Genomic DNA, 21,099 nt, shown 5'->3' with positions numbered 1-21,099 from the left:
GTTTTAGTCTGCATGATCACCTGGCTATTAATGGTAAAATGGAGTGTAGTCATCTGGCTATAATGAAAAATCACATATCTAACTCACTGTAGTGGAAAATGATATAGTCAGCTATACTGGAAAAGGTTTTTTATTATAAGGTCACTAGTCACAGTGAACTTTTGTTTGACCTTTAATAAGTGTATACACTGGTTACACACATTCACACTCATTGAAACTTGAACCCAAAATCTCCATCTCACTGCACACACACAAACGTCAGCAGTCGCCACGTCCTCTTCTGGGTAATAAAAGCGATTTAAAAAAAACCCCTCCTTATTAGGTTTGTGCATTTACCGCTTCAGCCATGACTCATGTACTGTAACAACTACTGAAATGGTGGACATGAATCATTGTCATTATTGAAAGCAGAGCAAAGGAGAGATGATGAGAGGAGAGGAAAGAGGTCTGATATTGACCGCACAAGACCATTATTGACAATTTACTCATTTATATATTAAAAGGGTTTGTAACGCAGTTCGTTGTTATGGGAAGGAGGAGGTGGGGACCGGCGAACATTTAAAGACTTTAATAATAAAATAAACAAATACAAAAGGAAAGTAAAGACAGCAGCCCCTCACGGCATAAACCACAACATAAATCCAGGCCTGTCCTCTCTCGCTCTTCCTTTATGCTTCCGCTCCTCTGTGAGAGATACGAGACCAGTGTGTCGCGCAGGTGTCGCTCATTATTATTAATCACGCCACCTCGTCCTGCTCGCCACAGTGTTTTAACAACATACTTCATGCTGGTGCTGGAATACAACGGCTCAGGAGCATGAAACCAGACACCATGACTGCTATAAATAATTCAAGCAGTGGCATCTCAAGGTTAGCAATATTAGGACTAACTAGGTTTGATTGATAGGACTCCAAACCCATCACAGTTTCCAAAATGTGACCTGCTTGCCTCCTATTACTACATTTACATATCAGCGTTAACATTGTGACTACTCTTAACCAAGAGCCATTTATTCAGCTTAATGTCTGTTAAACTTTTGCAATATATATATATATATATAAAAACATATAGCCTATATTACAAAAGGTATGTTTACACATTCTTATCAGTTTTCTGTTATTTTTTGACTAAAAACTGCAACCATCTAAACAAAAAAATAAATAAAATACCAATTTAGAAACTTTGAGCTGCAACTGAATCTGTATCCATTTTACTGCCTGGTCTATGGAGCGGCAGCCAGGGTGGAACAGGATGGAGGACAGGAACGAACTACAAACAGAAGACTAATCAAAATAGAACCAAAAATAAGACTTGAGAAAACTAGTGCAAAAGACTGGAACTAGACTACAGCAAACTCAAAAGAATAAAATGCAAAAACTAGAACTGGCAGGGAACACTGTCTAAAAAGATCAGTAGACAAGCAAAAATCTCACACTCTACATACACACATAACAAACCAGCAAAGACATGGGGGAAAGGAGAACAATATAAAGGGATCAGAGCACATGAGGATCAGGTGAGCACAATTAGTGAAACAAGGATGGCTACACAAACAAAGACAAAGCCATGTGCTCTGGTACAAGGCAATCAAAGAAACATTGAACAGAGACAAGACTGACAAGACTATCAGGGTAGAACCCTAACAACAAGAGTAGATTTAACATGGCAGTGCTTCTATAAAGGTGACGCATGATGTCCCCTGGGCTATGTGGTGCTATTATTATAACTCATATAGTCTTATGTACAGCTGGTACTGCACTGCCTTAGAGACAGATAGACACAGATGTATAGACTGGTTAAAAGGGTCTGTCCCTTTTACCGACACAAGTGAATGAATTATTTCAATCCAACTCCTTAAGTGCGGTCGGCCATTTTAGAATAGAGCTTCCTGTTTTGAATAACGTGGCCTCAGGATGTTGCTTGATGTTCAGATTCATGTGCCTAGATGTGTTTTGATATGGAGCTATATGAGAGTTTAAATTAAAAACCATATAATTAGGATATTTCAGCCTTTTTTTAGAGAATATTTCTTTAATATGAATTAGATTTGCTAATTGTTGGAGCCCAGTTGTCCAATGGGTGTTTTAGTTAGCAGAGGAATTGATTTGTTTTCAGGCATTTCAGGCTTTGCTTGAGTGATATCATATAAAACTAGAACAGAGCTTTACAGGAGGGATTATACAATGACGTCCTTCTGTTACTCGGCAGCTGTGCATGCGTGTGTGCATGTGCGCGTGCGTGTGTGTGAGATAGTCAGAAATATGTTTTATGTTGAATCTAAAACTGTGGTGCTGCAACTATGAGGTCCAGAAGTGTTTTCTTGTGAGATTGCTGGGCTATTGGCTTTTGAAATGAATTGCTTCAATCACAATTTTCTTAACATGGTATTCTGAAACCTTGATTTTTTTTTTAAGCAATTAATCCATTTGTTTTAATGATAAATCAATACATTTGTTTTCTGTTACCATTTACTCCCCTCGTATCTTTCCAAATTCATATTGCTTTGTTTCTTTGTCCCGCCTCTCTCGTCCCGCCTCCTTGTTTCCTGTTACCATGCCCACTTGTTGAATCTGGGCTGTGTCCGAAATCACACCCTATACCCTTAAATAGGGCACTATTTGAGGGGACAGCCATTTGTAGTGGTGTCCGAAACCATAGTGGACTTTATCGAGCGCACTCATTCAAATCCCATAATGCAGCGCAATAATGAGTGTACAACTGATGCACACTCAACGGCTAGAGAATACCCACAATGCACTGTGTGGGTTGTGCTAAACGAATGAAGATGGCACCCGGAACTGAATCATCCATCCATTTACGAAACCGCTTGTCCAATGTGGCTACAGCTTTATATCATTCAGGGATAAATTCCTTTTTAATTGATTATTAAATAGTTTAATTAAGGTTTATACATGCTAGTTTCCATGACAGAGTTCAAGATAAATCTTTTCATATACTGGAGCTACCAGTTTGCTAAGTTTTAAATTATTATTAAACGGCAAGCACAAAGTATGCAAAAGCGGAAGCCCTTCCGGTGCACTCAGGCTGTGTTTAACTCCACATTTACGTGAATTTCCCTAAGCACTTTCCCTCGGGGGAATCCCCACCGCCATTTTGAAGCGCATTCAACTTCGTCAAGTGAACGAGGGAAGTTTATTTGGACAGACCCTCGACCCGTTGATTTTGACAGAGGGAGCGAGTCTACTAAATATATACACTTCAGGCAGATCCACAGACCACAATGTACCATGATTGTGACGTCACAGCAGATCGTGCTTAATTTAGTCATTTTGACATTTTACTGCATTTAATTATTGTAGCTACCTTAAGCTGACTGTTTTTTACACAGTTATAGTTTTTTGTATTGTTCTCATTTTTCATTTGTGTATTTTTTTTATATTTTATATTTAATATAAATATATTAAAATATTAATATTAAATATTTGTTTATATAATTTTTAACAGGTCAAGCATACATACAGGCCTATAGAATGGTGGTAAGCAATTGTATAAGGGAAAATATATATAAATAATAAATCAGCTCCATAGCAGATTCCAAGTGATCAAGGGTTCCATTTAAATACATTGCAAGGGTTCCGCCAGTAGTGAACACTCGTGCAACGTAAGCAATGGCATAGGCCTACATCCAAGTGAACGAGACGGAGGGAAGGGCTTAAAATATTGGACTCAAACGCAGCCTCAGTGGTTTGCTGACTCGTTTTCATTTACTCTTTCAAGTGGACTATATTAGTGGATAAATGTAGGGAATAGTGAATGAGGGTATATGGAGTGATTTGGAACACAGTTTAGTCCTCATTAGCCTGATTGTGTTCATCTGATCCTCATTTGCTCTGCTCCATATTTATTGTGCTCCTTTCCCTCATGTCTTTGCTGGTCCGTTGTGTGAATTGTGTGTGTACTTCTCTTGTGTGCATGTTAGTCTACGGGCCTTGTTAGACACTGCTACTTTAGTCTTTTCCTGCCAGTCATGTATTTATTTCCTTTTGATAATTCTAGTTTTTCTTCAAGTTCATGTCAAGTCAAGTTCAAGTCTTTATTTTTTGCTTGCCTTTTATTTATTTTTCAACCTACCTAGTTCCCTGCAAGGTTCCAGTCTTGTTTTGATTTCCTTTGTTTGCCGTTCCAGTTATTTATTTCTAGATTTTTTTTCTTGTTTATTACTATTGTTTTCTCTTTCTTTGCAAGCTCCAGTTATATTTTAGTTTCTTTATTTTGTTTTCTCTAGTTATAGTTCTTGTCACTTTTTATTTTGCTCTTGTTTTAATTTTTTTGTCATCTCTTGTCCTGTGTGTGTGTGTTGTGTTGGTCCCTGCCCTGCTTCATGTGTCCTTCCTTGTCGCTGACTCTCCTGACCTGGCAGCCAGTCTGGGGTTTCAGCGGTTAACCAAGCCTCTGGTTCCTTGAGCCGCTGCCTTGTCTCCATTGTTGCCGTTATAAGCATTTGGAGCTCCTGTTGTTTGCCCTGCCCTATTGTTTGGACTGTTCTTGCTTCACCAATCTTGTGTTATGTCTCCTGTTGTTAATAAATATCACCCCCCTCGCTCATTCTGCGTCTGGGTCCTCTTACTCAGAACCGTGAAAGGATCAGGTCAATTCACGAAGGAATCATTCAGACCGGTTTTGTGAGCTTGATGAACCCGTTCATTCTCGGAATAACTTTTCAAAATTTTGAATAAAGCACATTACAGCTAGACAAAGTTTATTAGGCTATGTATTTATACATTAGTGGCGTTTTTGTGTCCTTTTCGAAGCTCAGTTTCAGTTAACAAAAATTATTTTAATAGTTAGAATTTTGTTTACAATAACACCCGTGCATAACACCCAATGACTGTCCCATTCATAAAATGGCCAGCACATTTGGTTAAGTATCAGAGGATGTGTTTAATTTGTAATGTCATGAGGGTGAGTAAATGACAATTGTCATTTTTGGGTGAACTAATCATTTAACAACTTTAAAGCTAATTAAAGGGATCATTAATAAGGTCACATTTGCAGTTGATGCTGCAGAGATGTCCCACACATAAAAAAATAAAATAAAATAAAAACGCATTACAGTATTTTTTTACTAGTGTAGGAATTTGGGGCCTCATTTATAAAACATGCTTATGTACAGATTTAAACTTAAAAATCTAAAACTAAAATTCACGGCAACATTCAAATTCATAAAAACGGTCTTTGACGTGGAAAAGCGCTTAGCACCACGCTGGGGTCTAATTGGGGGAAGATTAGGCAATCAGGTACTGACTTCAACTAGGGGGGTAATAATTCGGCAGGGGGTCGGAATTCGGCACAACACCGTACGCTCTAAATCACACGTAGGCCAAATGATCGTAAATGGAGGATGGTTTCTACGCAACATTTTATAAATGAGGCATGTGAGCTTTCATTATGTTCACTTTAAACAATGTCCTTATCTAGGTCGTATAGAAAATAAAATGTATATTTCAATGATGAACCAATCAAATGCGTTCTATTTGTTGAGTCTCCAGCGTCCCTGGAGAACCAAGATTAGAGTTTGCTTAATGCAGAGAATCCTTTTCAACCTATTGACTCTCTGAAGGTCATTCTTGAATAGCCTTTTCTTTTTTTAGGTCAGAACACTTTAATTGGAACTTAAATTCATCACATTTATCTTGTTGCCTTTTTGTTGACGGTGTTAGTTTCTGTAAAGCTGCTTTGAAACCATATGTATTGTGAAAAGCGCTATACAAATGTGAATTGAATTGAAAATGTATACATGGGAAAATACCACTGAAAGTGTATGTGTGTTTTCAGAAAAGTTTTCCTCATCACTGACTAAATTCAATTTCTCAGTCCAATAATGGTTGCTCAACCATGTACTGAAAATATGTGTACTTGAAATGTCCTTTTCATGGATATTGCGCCTTTTTGATTCATGGATGATTAAGTATATTTAATACACTTAAAAGGCTATTTTTATGTGGTTTTGGTATTTGGTCTTGCACATCCCACCATATGGCCGCTGAGATGTATTTCAGAACAGAAACAGTATGTTCTGCTCATGCTGCCTGTCAGACTCCTGACTGTAGCGCCTGTGATGACGTGTGGGTTGGCTGTGAGTAAGACTGACGCAAGAGCAGGACCGTTCCGTTAATCATGTTCTGAGATACATGATTTCAGTGATGTGAAGTGTTTGAAATTGCACAGTTATCCTTTATGTTGCTAGACAAGCAGAGTCCATTTAAATGATGTTTCCTCCATGATGCACTCAGTGTTTTTGGCGATGCGCTTCTCTTGTTATATGGTTGTGCATTCATTTCATACACATTTTTAGTGGGATGGTACTAGTTATCTCAAGTGAAAAGTATTATTTTATCTGTGTTTATTACATGTGCTTATACTTTTTGTGGAGTATTGTGCAAAGAAACCTGTCTCTTGGCTAATTGGGCTTCTAAAGGAAAGTTCAAGAGGAGCAAGTTCATTTAATCCTGTCAATCACAACACAGTATTTAAAAATGTAAAAGGCCGCTTGCCTTATTCCTATGACAGTTCTTTCAGCATGTGTCCACCACCCCATCTTCACCTTTATTTTATTCATTTTAATGTATTATTTATTATTGATGGAGTTGTCCAGAGGAATATTTAGAGCCTGAGTTGAGTTTTATGCTTGAGACCTCCATCAAGGCCAGCCAACTAAACATGTTTTTTCTTGTATCTCACTCAAGGATAATATGAAATATGAAGTCGGGAAGATTTTTTATGGAATACTGAATACTGACCTTAGATTGTAGAAACTTGGTGCAATTCTTTCTAGCTCTTTATCTTTTCCTCTTGATCTCTCACTCTTTCTTATACACAAAAACTCTTCACAGGTCAGTCCATATATGGTGGACTTTAAATTGCATATCATTTTCTGACATTATTAGTATTATTTCCTGTCTTCCTAAAGTTAGCGGTACTTGTGCTTCGGAAGTTTGTGATGATCATGTTGTCCAGCATGATTTAAGACGTTCCAATGAACAACTTCTGCTTCGATGGAGGCAAGAACATGTGAGCTTTAGTGCGAAATAGTAAATGTAAATATGTAAATGTAAAATCACATTTTACATCATAACCATTTTAACGTTTTAAATTGTTCAAAATAATTGTAAGGTTTTGAATTACAGATTTAAATGTATACAGCATATTAGGCATACACTAAGCATAGTTTTCAACTAAAAACGTAAAACATGTTATGCTTTTTGGCCGCTCATTTACATGACAACAGCGTTTTGGGGGCCTGAAAATGCAAACTTTTAAAAACTGTTTCTGAAACATTTTTTGAAACAATACCGTTATTGTCCATTGAATTTGGGAAAACGGTGTCGTCATGCGCATGCATATTACGTGTTCAGTCTGTAGGTGTGCAGTGTTTCTTTACAAAGTGACGTATGAGACAAAAACATAAAAAAATACTTACCAATCTCCAACTTTTGAATGTTAGTGTATTTGGTTAATGCACCTACATAGCATTTATAATGCAAGTTCAAATGACTCAAGTCTTTCCATAAAGACGTCATTTTCATTTACACCCATTACCATATTTAGATGAACATAATTACTAATTTGTGATTTGTGATTCTTCCCTCTCTGTGATGACTTTCAGTTACTACTGGTGGGAGAAGCAGGGTTTAAAAGCACATACGTGTGGACTCGTTTAAACTAAACTACTGTGACTCAGCACTTTCTGCCACTGTGTGGCGGCCATTCAGTGACTGACAGCAGAGTATTGGGTGTCCACTCAGGATCTCTAGCATGTTTTATTAACCTTACTTATTCTCTGCCATCTTTTCCTTGTCTTTCAGCCATCATCAACCCCAAAGCACCCAAAGAAAACAAAAGCTTCAATTTCGATTACTCCTATTGGTCACATACCTCGGTGAGCCAGACCTAGTTAAAAACTTTGCAGTGAAATGCACAAAACAGAGATATTTTGCTTTTAAAATCAGTCTTCAAAACGTCTAAGACTTATATTTTTCTTCATCTATCCACAGCCAGAAGATATCAACTTTGCCTCCCAGCAGCAGGTGTACAGAGACATTGGAGAGGAGATGTTACTTCATGCCTTTGAGGGCTACAATGTCTGTATTTTTGCATACGGCCAGACCGGTGCCGGTAAATCCTATACCATGATGGGCAAACAGGAGAAGGACCAACTGGGGATCATTCCACTGGTAAAAAAAAGATGCATGTACAAGCAAATATGAAGAGGATTAATCGTTTCCAAATATCAGTTTCAGCACTTTTATACAATTATTAGCTACTTGAGTGGCCTTTTTGTGTATCTAAAGCACATATTGTCTCTTCGTCACTGGCACTGCTGTATAAACAGGACAATGATAATGCATTCAGAGGCAGTGTGAATGAGATCAGTTCAAACAGAATTAAACGACAAGTCAAACACCAAGCTGACCAGTACAAGGATTATTCACTAACTAATCTCTCTTTATTATGTCTGTCTCTTTCCCCTTTTCTCCTTCATACTAACCGTCAGCTGTGTGAGGACCTTTTCACCAAGTTTAATGACAACAATACTGATAACAGCATGTCCTATTCTGTGGAGGTAAGATTGGGTCAAACCCTGTTTTCTATTCTTCTGTTTGGTTCCAAATCTTTGTAGCATCTCATTCACACTCTTTTTATTGTACATTTGTTTGTGATTTTTGTTTAAATTCTCATTTACATGGTGTTTGTGCTTTTAAACAGGCTTTTATTTTTGTCCTTCCAGGTTAGTTATATGGAGATTTACTGCGAGAGGGTACGAGATCTTCTGAACCCCAAAAACAAAGGAAATCTGCGTGTGCGAGAGCACCCATTACTGGGCCCATATGTAGAGGATCTGTCCAAACTCGCTGTCACATCATATAATGACATTCAAGACCTGATGGACTCAGGGAATAAGGCTAGGTATTCTATTCTATTCTATTCTATTCTATTCTATTCTATTCTATTCTATTCTATTCTATTCTATTCTATTCTATTCTATTCTATTCTAATGGAGTGTTTATTACATGTGTGTATTACTGTAATTACACATTTCCAACTAGTAAAAACTTTAAAAGTGTAGTAATTCTTTAAACTGATCAAAACTGACATTTATAATGTTACAAAGTTTTTTAGCACAGTTTCCACAAAAACAATTAAGCAGTACAACTGTTTTTAACTTTTACATTATAAGAAATGTTTCTTGAGCACTTATAGCATATTATAATTTCTGAAGGATCATGTGGCACTGATTACTGGAGTAATGGCTGCTGAAAATTCATATTTACCATTACAGGAATAAATTACATTTTAAAATAGTAAGATTATATTAAAATAGAAAACAGTAACAAAACAGCCAATGAAAACAAAAATAGACTTCTTTCAAAAACTCTGGAATTTTATGAAAGTTCCAAATGCTCTCATTTGATTGTCATGAAACCAAAATTAGCAACGAAAGATAACCAGGAACCTGATATCATATTTTTCATTTAAGAAGCCATTTCATTATAGCCAGTGTTTCCTGGTGCATTTCTTAAGAGTATATAGAAGTGAATTAATGTATTCATTCTATTATTATGCTGTCATCTAAAACAAAGTCACACATGGATTTTGGCTTTTGGATTTTGAGTGTTGCCATAGTAACAAATCATTCCGGGGTCTGAGAATATAAACAGCTCAAAGTAGAATCTCAGACTCTTGTAATTACAGGAATTCTAACACAATGTGAAAGCATTTTTTATTCTATTCTATTCTATTCTATTCTATTCTATTCTATTCTATTCTATTCTATTCTATTCTATTCCTATTGTTTTTGCTGCACAGACCTGTGGTCTCACTTATTGTACAGCCCTGGTCACATTTGTTTTTCAAGGTCTTCATGGTCCACACTGAGAGGAAAACAAATATTTACTTATTATTCATGCTTATCATCATAATGCCATGGAAACAAATGGATCGTTTAATTCCAGGAGGCATTATAATTGTACATTTCTGTTTCCTCAGCTTAGTGTCATTTAACAGTTCTTTAATCTCAAGGTGTTGAGATACATCCCTGCCAATACATTACACCTTCCTCCTACATGATACATTTAGCCTGTTATGTAAGTTGATGGTTTGGCACAACAGACAGGAGATAATTGAGTGGAATACATAATTAGGAGGCCTAAAGTTTTTTGTTTTTTTTCAGTGCCACATTTTAAGTTACTGTGTCATCTAAGATCTATCGGAATTGAATTTTAGCTGATGAATAATCACTACCATTTCAAAAGTTTGGTGTCTGTAATATTTTTAAGTGTTGTGATAAATGTCTTATGCTCACCAAGATCACATTTATTTGATCTAAAATACAGTAAAAACTGTAATATTGTGAAATATTATTACAATTTAAAATAACTCTTTTCTTTTGTATTATGTTTTAAAAAGTAATTAATTCCTGTAAAGGCAAAGCTGAATTTGCTGCAGTCATTACTCCAGTCTTCAGTGTCTCATACTTCAGAAAGCAATATGCTGAACTTTTCTTATTGTTATCATCAATGTAGAAAATATTTGTTCAACTTAATATTACTTTTTTGAAATTGTGATTTATATTTCTTTAGAATTATTTGATGAATAGAAAGAAGACTGTTTCAAAACAGTTTTTACTGTCAGTTTTGATCAATTAAATGCATCTTTACAGAATAAAAATACATTTAATTTTTTTTTTATCTAACTGACCCCAAACTTTTGAATGATATTGTACATTAGAGAATGGATCTGAATACATCAGGGAAACATTTTGATGATCATTAAATTTTAGTTCAGGACCAGATGATTCCCAAAGTTTGAAGTTAGTGCAAATGCTTTGAGATTATGATATGTAGACTTGTGAGAAATCTAAATCCACAGTAATACTTCACATGAATTATAATCTGAGCACTGAATGAAGTTTCTGAATGGTGAAATTCTGTTATCCAGGACAGTAGCTGCCACTAACATGAATGAGACCAGCAGCCGTTCTCACGCCGTCTTCAACATCATCTTCACCCAGAAGCGGCATGATTCGGAAACAGATAACACTTCAGAAAAGGTACGTGCTGCTCTTGCATGTTACAGACCCTGTCAATCATAATATACGGCTCAATTTAGAGCATGAGGCTCGGCCACTTGTTTCCCATCCTTGCACATCAGGGATGCACACACACGCACTTTTATTTTCTCTATGGCTGATGTGAAAGGTGATATGGGCTTGTCCATTTCTCCAGCATGTTCATTATTGACCTCTTCTGAACCTCTCTGTTAGGTCAGCAAAATCAGTCTGGTGGATTTAGCCGGCAGTGAGAGAGCAGACTCCACTGGAGCCAAAGGCACACGGCTCAAGGTGAGTTTGTTTTCCGTTGTCTCCTTTGAGCTTACTTCATCCATTAGATCGAAAGATCTGAAAAACCCCATACATTTACCCACCCATAGACCCTCCCCTCAAAGAACTCAGGACAGAAGTGGTCGAAAGTGGACAAAAGAGACGGATTAAAACACCAGGTGTAAACAGGAATGTGTCTCTCTCGTCCGATCAAACAAAATTCTTCTTAATTCCAGGTGTAAACAGGGCCTGTGACTTCCACATTATTGTACCCACTCTGTATGGCTTTTCGCACTTGAAATAGTTAGCCCTGGGTCATTTGTAAACCCTGGGTTAAACGAATCTGGGTTATCTTTTCACGTTGCTCATAATTTACCCAGATTCATTTAATATATTTCATTTAACAAATAATCCTTGGTATTCATACACTGAAGTTACAAACTGTAGATTCCTAGACTCTGGGTTAATATCCTTTTTTGCATATTTGCAGTGTCAGTATGCGACCTGTTTACATAAAGTTCTAGCATTGATTGCATATTATATACTATATAAATGCTGACTGTCATACATTTTTTCCTGAATTGACTTTTTAGACTATAAAGGTAAAAATGAAAAGGTCTCTACAGTATTTCACAATTGACACGTTTTACATCCCCATTTGACTTTTTCCCCTCGAACACTGAAATGACAGCGAACACTCAGATACAACACTCAGTGTTTCTGTGATTGGCCAATGCATGTGAATTTGAGGCACACGGTTTTCTGGCCCTTATCATTCTAACACCGCTTCGCTTTGTACTGTATGCTGGGTTAGCACAGCAAAAACTTAACCAGTAACCCCAACAGTAACCCTTCCCTGGAGCAGGGTTTCATAATCCTGAGTAAAAAAAAAAAAGACTAAATTACTAGTGAGAAATGTTCCTATACCGTGGGTTATAAGCAGGGTGTAGAACGACAGTGTGAAAAGCCTTTGTGTGTCTAATTCTCTTCACATACTTCCTACTCTCAGTGCATTGAGAGCATTTTGACAGCACTTCTATTCATTCTATCTTCAATATAATCTAGTATATTGAAGAATAGTATCTTCAGTACTTTGAGTTTGGAATTGTAATTATTTATTTCTACTTACCCTTTGCGTCACAGGAAGGAGCAAACATCAATAAATCACTCACTACCCTGGGAAAAGTCATTTCAGCTCTGGCTGAGGTGGTAAGTGTTTTGTTTTGCTTTGAGCCTTGAGGATGTTTGATGATTTATTATTTTCAACATAAAAAGTAAAATGTGTGTCAGTTTAATCACCCGCAATGTATTTGATCACTTTTGCAGGATTCTGGCTTAAACAAGGTATAACACTGTTGATCAAATTCCATCTGTCTGTCTGTCAGTCATTTATTATACACTACCATTCAAAAGTTTGGGGTCAGTAAGATTTATTTTTTTAAATTAATACTTTTATTCACATTAAATTTCTGGAAAGTGACAGTAAAGACATTTACAATAATACAAATTATTTCTGTGTCAAATAAGTTATGTTCTTTCTAAACTTTCTGTTCTCAAGGAATTCAGAAAAAAATGATCACATTTTAAATTTGGACAAAAAATATTAAGCAGCACAACTGTTTTCAACATTGATAAGAATGTTTCTTCAGCATCAAATCAGCATATTAGAATAATTTCTGAAGAATCATGTGACACTAAAGACTTAAGTAATGAAAAATCTTGAAATGAAATTTCAATTGAATGAAAATCACAGAAATAAATTATATTTTAATAAACAGAAAACAGTTATTTTATAATAATATTTTTAATAATATTCAAAAATATTATTGTTTGTATATTATATTATTTTGATCAAATAAACGTATCTTTCATTTTTACAAAAATAACAAATAAATCTTTACCAACCCCAAACTTTCTAACAATATATAATATAATATAATATAATATAATATAATATAATATAATATATAAAAAAATGTTTTTGTCTTTTCTTCACAGAACAAAAAGAAGAAGAAAGTGGAAAATTTTATTCCTTATAGGGATTCGGTACTGACCTGGCTACTGAGAGAGAACCTTGGTTTGTATCAAAGGTGTTCTGTCGCATGAAACAGGATAATAATATATTCTCGCTCTTGAAACAATTGACCTTTTGACCTCGTACAGGTGGCAACTCTCGCACTGCAATGGTGGCCGCTCTGAGTCCAGCCGACATCAACTATGATGAAACCCTCAGCACTCTCAGGTATTCTGCCTCAGTAAAACACCAGTTTTATCATTTTCTTTCTCTCTGTCTGAAGTTTGTTAATGAGCTGACAGATATAGCAGTATGTCACATAATGAGAATGTTCCCGTTTCCTCTCCACACACCTGCCTCCCACTTGAAATGCCCTTCAAAGATGCTGGTGTGCAGTAACACTGCTGAAAAGAGTAATTGGGCACCTATCAGAAGTGTGTGTGTGCAATAGAGTAGAATGTCTCTTTCAGCCCGTTCTCATCCTAGGGCGTCATATATTGACGGTTTTGACATTTCCTCGACATCGAACGCACATGGCACCCTTTAGCGTCAATGAGACGCAGATAGATATGGGCCAGAAGGCGCCTCATAGCGGTCTAACCCTAACCCTACACCAGACCTAAACCTACCCATAACCGAACAAAGCTCTGTGCATGTCATATTGACGCTAAAGGGTGCCATGTGCGTTCGATGTCGACGAAATGTCAAAAGCGTCAGTATATGACGCCCAAGAATGAGAATGTGTTGTGTATATATATATATATATATATATATATATATAATGTAATAGCCACAAGAAAAGCAACATTGTTAAAGCACAATTTTGTATATATATTACCACTTATTTATTCATAACCAAAGTGCAGTCACTCACTAACAGTTGTGTGTGTTATGCAGGTATGCGGACAGGGCTAAACAGATCCGTTGTAATGCTGTGATCAATGAAGATCCTAATAACCGTCTGGTGCGTGAACTGAAAGAAGAGGTGGGACGTCTGAAGGATCTCCTGTATGCCCAGGGCCTGGGTGACATCATTGAGAGTAAGACCATTTGCTTTTTTCTGCTCTGACACCACCTTCTTTTCATTCTAAGAATTTCATCAGACAGTTAATGTGACTCATTGACTGCTATTTCTTTCTGGTACTGAAACATATATTACTGCAAATGTTTTATTGTTCTGTTCCAAATCCTAGTAAGCTGCCTATAAAACAGCATTTTAAGGCACCACAGATGGCAAAGGCTGTTCAAAAAAATAGACAACTGAACTTAAGTAGACTGCTTTCTATGATTTTCAATTGAGTGTCAGTGAAGAGCATTACTTTTGCACCCCATGAAGTTGATGTCAACATAAGCTGCTTCCAAAATCACTTACTATATAATACACTTGGTTCTACTTTTGGTTTTAAACCTACTTCGCCACCATTACAAAAGTAAGTTTATAGACGTTTAGAATTTAATTTAGACGTACTACGTCATGTGACCTACAGGGTCATTTATGTCGCTTCACTGTCATTCACAAATTCTCTCCTGTGGCTTCATAGTAAAGTTTCTTTCGGTTGCGCACTTCAGAATCTCTCTGGAAGTAGCAAGTAATTTGAGTACTTTTCGCCTAATGTTTATTAAATACTATAATTTTGACAGACTGTACTACTCATCTCACATACTGTTTTTCACCCATATACCTGTAGTATGGAAGTAGGCATATTCGAATGCAGGGATAATGTTCGAAATTTGTCAATTTTTGAGATTCCTTGATGTTCTCTTACAAGGCAGCTGCCTATGTAGGTTGTAGACAGCAAGGAGGCTTGTTAGGTTTTGGAACAGAGCTTTTGTCTCTATAAGAGATAGAAGAGAGTTGCAAAGATAATCATGGATGATTAAAATTAACACACACACACACACACACACACACACACACACACACACACACACACACACACACACACACACACACACACACACACACACACACTATTTCTATATCACTATGTCCACTATTTAAAAAACTCACTAGGTTCCACTGGGTCCTCTACTCTTCCCTGTGCACTCCTAACTCTATTTCTGTTTCTTCTAATCACTCGTTTCTTTTCTCATCCTATCGTCTCTTGATGGTGATCCCAGCGGGGAAATGCCTTAAAACAGACGGTCTGGAGTCCAGCCCTCTGGGTTTGGTACAATTCAGTGTCAAGTGACTTTCAAAAGTCTAGTTTAGACTCTGAATGTCCTATGAGCACTTAAAGTCTTTTTGTGTGAAACAATGAGTCTCACTTTCCTCTCTCTTTTTCTCTCTTTTTTTCTGTATTATTCTGTATATATTACTTTTTTTCTATATTATTCCTCTTACTCTTGTTTCTTCTTTGTCATTCTCTCAGCGTTTCGGGGGCCAGTTGAAGATTTTGCTGGTTTGAAATGTGTGTTTCTTGGGCTCTATCTCACTCTCTTTTCTACGCTTTTGCAGTTTTTTATGGATAAAGCAGATCTCTGCAGCATCAGGGTCTATTCAAGGGTTTAACTATCTTTTATAATTGTTGATTTATGAAATATCATTATATAAATGCTAAACATTAATATATTTGCTACTTATTTAGTATCTAATATATTAATAATTATAAATAATATAGATTAGGAAAGTTAGGATAGAATTAGGAAAGTTGCATTTGTAATAGATAAACATAATATAGTATTCTAATAATCTAAATGATTATTACTAAAATGCAATTTTTGGATGTGATTATTTGGCAGTTGCTTTTTTCTAACCCTGGTTGCTGGTGTGGTTTCTGAGCTGAAAGCTGCTTTATCTAGTCTGGTGATGCAGGGCTGTCTCCCTCCCTCTCTCTCTTTCTCACTCCCTCTTTTTTGTTATCGTTCTCTTTTGGCTTGCAGTGCAGAGCGGGATAAATGTGATGTCACACTTATGAGCTAATTGATCTCACTCATCCACTCATCTGTCATACTAGTGAATGTTCTTTAGCTGCCTTCTATTTACATATGCTTTTCATTGAATAAGAATGTAAAGATTTATTAATGCGTAATAATTGTGTCCTAATGCTGAAATCAGTGTCTGCACACTTTAGCCACTTCAGCACACAATATCCTTCTATTCTTTACAATATACTGCAAAAAAATGTGTTGTTTCAACTTAAATTGTTCGCGCTATCTTAAAATTTTAAGTTTAGTCAACTCAAATATCTAAGTTGGATCTTAGTACAACTTCACATTTCAAGTTGGCTAAACTTAAAATGTTCAGGTAGCAATAACACTTACTTTTTTAAATTGAAACAAACATTTTTTACATTGTAAATATATTTTGTAATCTAATGCAAGGAAATTGCATTTTATATATTTTTTTATGTGACTTCCACAGTTTGCAAAAATCACACCATAATTGTAAAATAAGAGATGCACAAAAAATGTACGTTCAATTAAATATTCAACATGCACTAAAATTCTCCAAGACATAGGAGTAAGTCTTGATACCTGACTGTATTTTGCAGTGGGAGGGACTTAGTGCAGATGTGTGTTTGAGTGACAGCTTGTGTTTTCTTTATACAATGTTTGCCTGTTGCTAGCTGCTGCTTTAATAATGGCTGAACATCAAACCCAATGCTTCTTAATGTCAGATGTAACACAACTCAACTCTTTAAAGCAATGAATGTAGGCAAGGATAATTAATGGCCTTGATCGTATCGATTTTTGAGAAGATATAGACCATTCCAAACATGTCCAAACCTGCAACTGTTACATCAAGAATCTATTTCTGCATTTCTGCCTAATCTAATCTATAATAGTGTGCCAATAGTTGACAGACAAAGAGTAAACATAAATAATATTCTATTTGTACTACATTGTCCATAAGTAATAAGTGGCTATTTGTGCTTTCAGACGAGGGACTGGCCAGTCATGAAAAAATATTTTTAGTGCATAATTGATTGCATTTGCTCTGTGTGTGATGGAACCATTATTCAAACCCGAGATGGATGTAGAGAGGGGGTAATGCCTTTGTTAATCTCAAGCCATGAAGGGAGGTTGCGCGTATTGGCACACAGCACTGCTTTGAGCGGAAAGTATTAGCTGAAGTACCTTTCTTCAATATGTATTATGCAATCCTCTTGTATGAGCTGCTATATGCTTAGAAGAGCACATATCTATCTTAGTCTGGTGTTTAGTCATCCGTCACCAGGGGCCATGTCTTCTCACGTTTTACCCAAGATACTTGCCTGGTAGCTCTCTTAGGAGTGTAGTAGCACCGAGTAAGCACTCTGTTGCCATAGCAGCACTGTCAGAGCTGAGAGATATTATTGTGCCGAAGGTTACAGAGACATTACAAAGACAAACTATATACTCTATAGAGTATATGTTTATTTAGCCACTTATTTCCAGTGTTGCATTTCAAATTATATTAGCATAACTGTTCAGCTAGAGCTATATGATATTAAGTGGTTGGATAGGTGGATATCACATGAAATGCTGACAGTGTCTCTAAGTAAGAGCAGCGTGGGAGGATATTTCCTGTGTGCGGCTCACAAGATTTGTGAATGCTGTTTTGTAACAGATGTAGGATGTAAATTTTACTGTCAAATGGATTTTACGAGAGTATAATTGAACTGGTAATGGAGGTTTTACTGTGGTCAGCGATGACAATCATTCCAGTTAGTTGATGACAGTAATGACAGTCACTGGCTTTTAGCAGAAATATGAGCTCATTGATAATGTCCAGATGTACTACAGTCAATATTTGCTTACATAAAGTGTATGTTAATTAGTATGAGAGATGGACCATTGCAGTCATCAACAATTTATTTACTTTCTAGTTGTTTGCGGGGGCGGGGCAATTCTTCTAGACACCATTTAATTGGACAAAAATCAGTGTAGTGCAACATGAGTCATCAAGATGTTTTCTTGGAAGAATTTAGATTTTTAGTGACTTCATTAGCATTCAGAAAACCTCAAATCCATGTATATAAAAGCCACAAAACTCAAAAACCAGAAATGAAAATTATGTTATCATTAAGTCACCCTCATGTCGTCCCAAACTCGTATGGCTTGCTTTCTTCTGTTTAACACAAAATAATACATTTTGAAAAAGGTTTTAGCTGTGTTTGTCTGTATACTGAGTGTCAGTTGGGTTTCAAGGTCTAAAATTAGCATATAGCTTAATTTGACTATAAAGTTTTCTGAAGTGGCATTATCAGTTGCATGATTAAACTGAGATTTAAGTCTTTATTCGCTGTCATATCAAATAAAAATAAAAAAACACATAATAACGTTTGTCTCCTGACATGCGAGAGCCAGTAAGTTTTGATATAACTTGACGTTTGATTTTCATGTCGTCATTTGATGCAGTTTAAATCCAAGGCTTGGATCAATTTGAGTAAACGATGACAGAATTTTCATCTTTAAGACCAAGAACGAATTGCCATTTAGTTGCTTGAACGGACTAACACCATTATTCTGCTCAATGTACACTAACACATATAAGAAACTGGTGTCAAATAACAGCCCAGATCAATGCATGTATGCCTGTTAAATATTTCAGACATGGCTCTCAGGTTGCTGTCATTGGATGGTCGACGTGTAATGCTGTAGCTGAAGCCCGAAGTGTTACATTGCGCTTGAGATGGCTGTCTCTGTGCTGCCGGGTGCCTGTGCTAGAGCTCCTATTTTATTTCCGCTTGTCTCCTTTACTGGGCTGTGACTGTCTGTTCTTTCTTGAGCGTTTCTCCTCACATGTGAAATTTCTTGCTCTCTGAATTCAAATTTATTTCAAGCTACAAGTCTTTCTCTGTCTTCTTTTCTCTACCTTTCCTTCCTTCTGCTCATCCTTTTCTGTCTGCTTCTCTCTGAACTCTGTGTCTGTCACCCCCTGACCCCCCCCCCCTCCACAACCCCCCGCACCTCTCTCCCCCTTCCCCGACAGACATATCCGATTACAAGAACAATAACAATAGTGGCCAAGCTGTCAATCAAAGAGGTGATCTCTCCACAGTGACCAATGCTATGACGGGGATGAGCCCCTCTCCATCTCTCTCCGCCCTGTCCAGCCGGGCTGGTTCCATCAGCAACTTGCACGATCGCATCATGTTCAGCCCAGGGAGCGAGGAAGCCATTGAGAGACTCAAGGTGACTGCCATAAAGTATAAAAGCCTGACAACACTGAATGAAATCCTCCAAATATAAATCTGACAAATATCTGCCTCCAGATATTAAGGGATCAACTCTAGATTAAAGGGATCTTTTCATAATTGTTTTTACCTACAAACCGTGTTGTTATTATTAACCGAAACTACAACTATTAAAAATAGTTTTTGTAATAAATCTTAAATTAAAGAAAATATAAATATTATATTTAAATATAATAACTTACTCTACTATAATACTATAAAACTGACTGTAAAATACAACTAAAGCTATAATAAAAATGACAAAAAAAGCTAAAAATAAATTAAAATGACAAAAGCACTTCAATCACTAAAACAAACTAAAATCAAAATGAAAAAAATATATATAAAAAAGCTACACTTCTTATAACTGTACCTTTTAAACTGAAAAGAAATTTCGGAATGAGCTGTTTGTGAGGCTTTGATTGCATTAATAAAACTAAGGTAGTCTTTTTGTACTAGGGAGGGAGTATTGAGGTCTTAAAGGTATACGGTACTATATTAGTAAGTATTCCTGATATGATACCTTTAATACAATTTTTTTTACACCTCATTAATTAAATCCAAAAGCTTTGCTGATGTACATCTCACATTAATAAATCTAAAAAACTACTACTACTACTACTACTACTACTACTACTACTACTACTACTACTATGAACTTGGAGGCATATTTTAACTTGAATTTGTTTGCAATGCCAACTAGGAAACGGAGAAAATCATTGCTGAGCTCAATGAAACGTGGGAAGAGAAGCTTCGCCGTACAGAAGCCATCAGAATGGACAGGTTTGTTATATGAAGCCTTATGTGATGATAAGCAATTTTACGTTAGTGTTAGTTATGCTATTGTCATAAACCTAAACAATAAGTTTTAAAAACATCTAAATTGGTTTTCACAGAGAAGCACTGCTGGCCGAGATGGGTGTGGCCATGCGTGAGGATGGAGGAACTGTTGGAGTCTTTTCACCAAAGAAGGTAAAGTCATTATTAAGGCTGTATGCAGGTGGAGGTGGACCACATGATAAGGCTATGTTGTGTTCAAATAACTAAATAAGCCTGTGAATGTCTTTACGTTCCCTTTCTGGAAGCCCTCGCAGAGAAAACCTCAGCCCGTGTTTATAGACACTGTTGGGCTGTTCTCTCCCAATGAGGTTGGTTGCCATGGATACTGTGTGGTTGCATCTCGATTCTCTCAGAATGTACCTCTGTGTGTTCTTTCCCCATCAGAGCTCTTTTAAACGCATCTCTGATCTTTATTTAGGGATCTGTTGCTGATATGAATGTCGATGTGCTGCAATTCCTTCAAGTCTTTATAGTAAACTTTAAAGCAAACTGCTGGGTGAATGTACAGCAGACTTCAGATCTCAAGCATCATGCCCTATGATGCTTTTAAAGGCTTTCCTGTCTGGAGACTTACACTTGTGTGATATCTAAATCGAATCGCATGCATTTTGATGGATATCAAAATTTAAATCTTATTTTCCTCTTTCCAAGGTCGTATAAATACATTTTGAAAGTGCTTGCAAGGCATTGCTACGTTGTACAGCACTTTGGCTTGGGTTTAAACCATTGATTCCAATTATTAA

At 36.5% G+C, this 21,099-nt stretch overlaps 1 protein-coding gene across 1 annotated transcript in view; it reads left to right on the top strand.

The window, feature by feature from the left end:
• kif1aa (kinesin family member 1Aa) overlaps positions 1-21,099 on the top strand; it is a gene marked incomplete at its 5' end in the record, with an annotated part of 64,250 nt that overhangs the window by 6,494 nt on the left and 36,657 nt on the right. Inside the window, 14 exons of the mRNA XM_081379798.1 lie at positions 7,827-7,900; positions 8,016-8,195; positions 8,516-8,584; positions 8,750-8,928; positions 10,960-11,071; positions 11,285-11,362; positions 12,485-12,550; positions 12,668-12,685; positions 13,340-13,418; positions 13,505-13,583; positions 14,253-14,395; positions 19,342-19,475; positions 20,220-20,299; positions 20,413-20,488. Coding sequence (XP_081235924.1) covers positions 7,827-7,900; positions 8,016-8,195; positions 8,516-8,584; positions 8,750-8,928; positions 10,960-11,071; positions 11,285-11,362; positions 12,485-12,550; positions 12,668-12,685; positions 13,340-13,418; positions 13,505-13,583; positions 14,253-14,395; positions 19,342-19,475; positions 20,220-20,299; positions 20,413-20,488 — 1,367 coding nt within the window. The remainder of the gene's footprint in view (positions 1-7,826; positions 7,901-8,015; positions 8,196-8,515; positions 8,585-8,749; positions 8,929-10,959; positions 11,072-11,284; positions 11,363-12,484; positions 12,551-12,667; positions 12,686-13,339; positions 13,419-13,504; positions 13,584-14,252; positions 14,396-19,341; positions 19,476-20,219; positions 20,300-20,412; positions 20,489-21,099) is intronic.

Source organism: Scardinius erythrophthalmus, assembly GCF_964197995.2.
Source record: "Scardinius erythrophthalmus genome assembly, chromosome: 12".
Taxonomy (NCBI): Eukaryota; Metazoa; Chordata; class Actinopteri; order Cypriniformes; family Leuciscidae; genus Scardinius; species Scardinius erythrophthalmus.
Note: the sequence above shows the minus strand (reverse complement) of the source record. Positions and strands in the feature narration are given on the sequence as shown.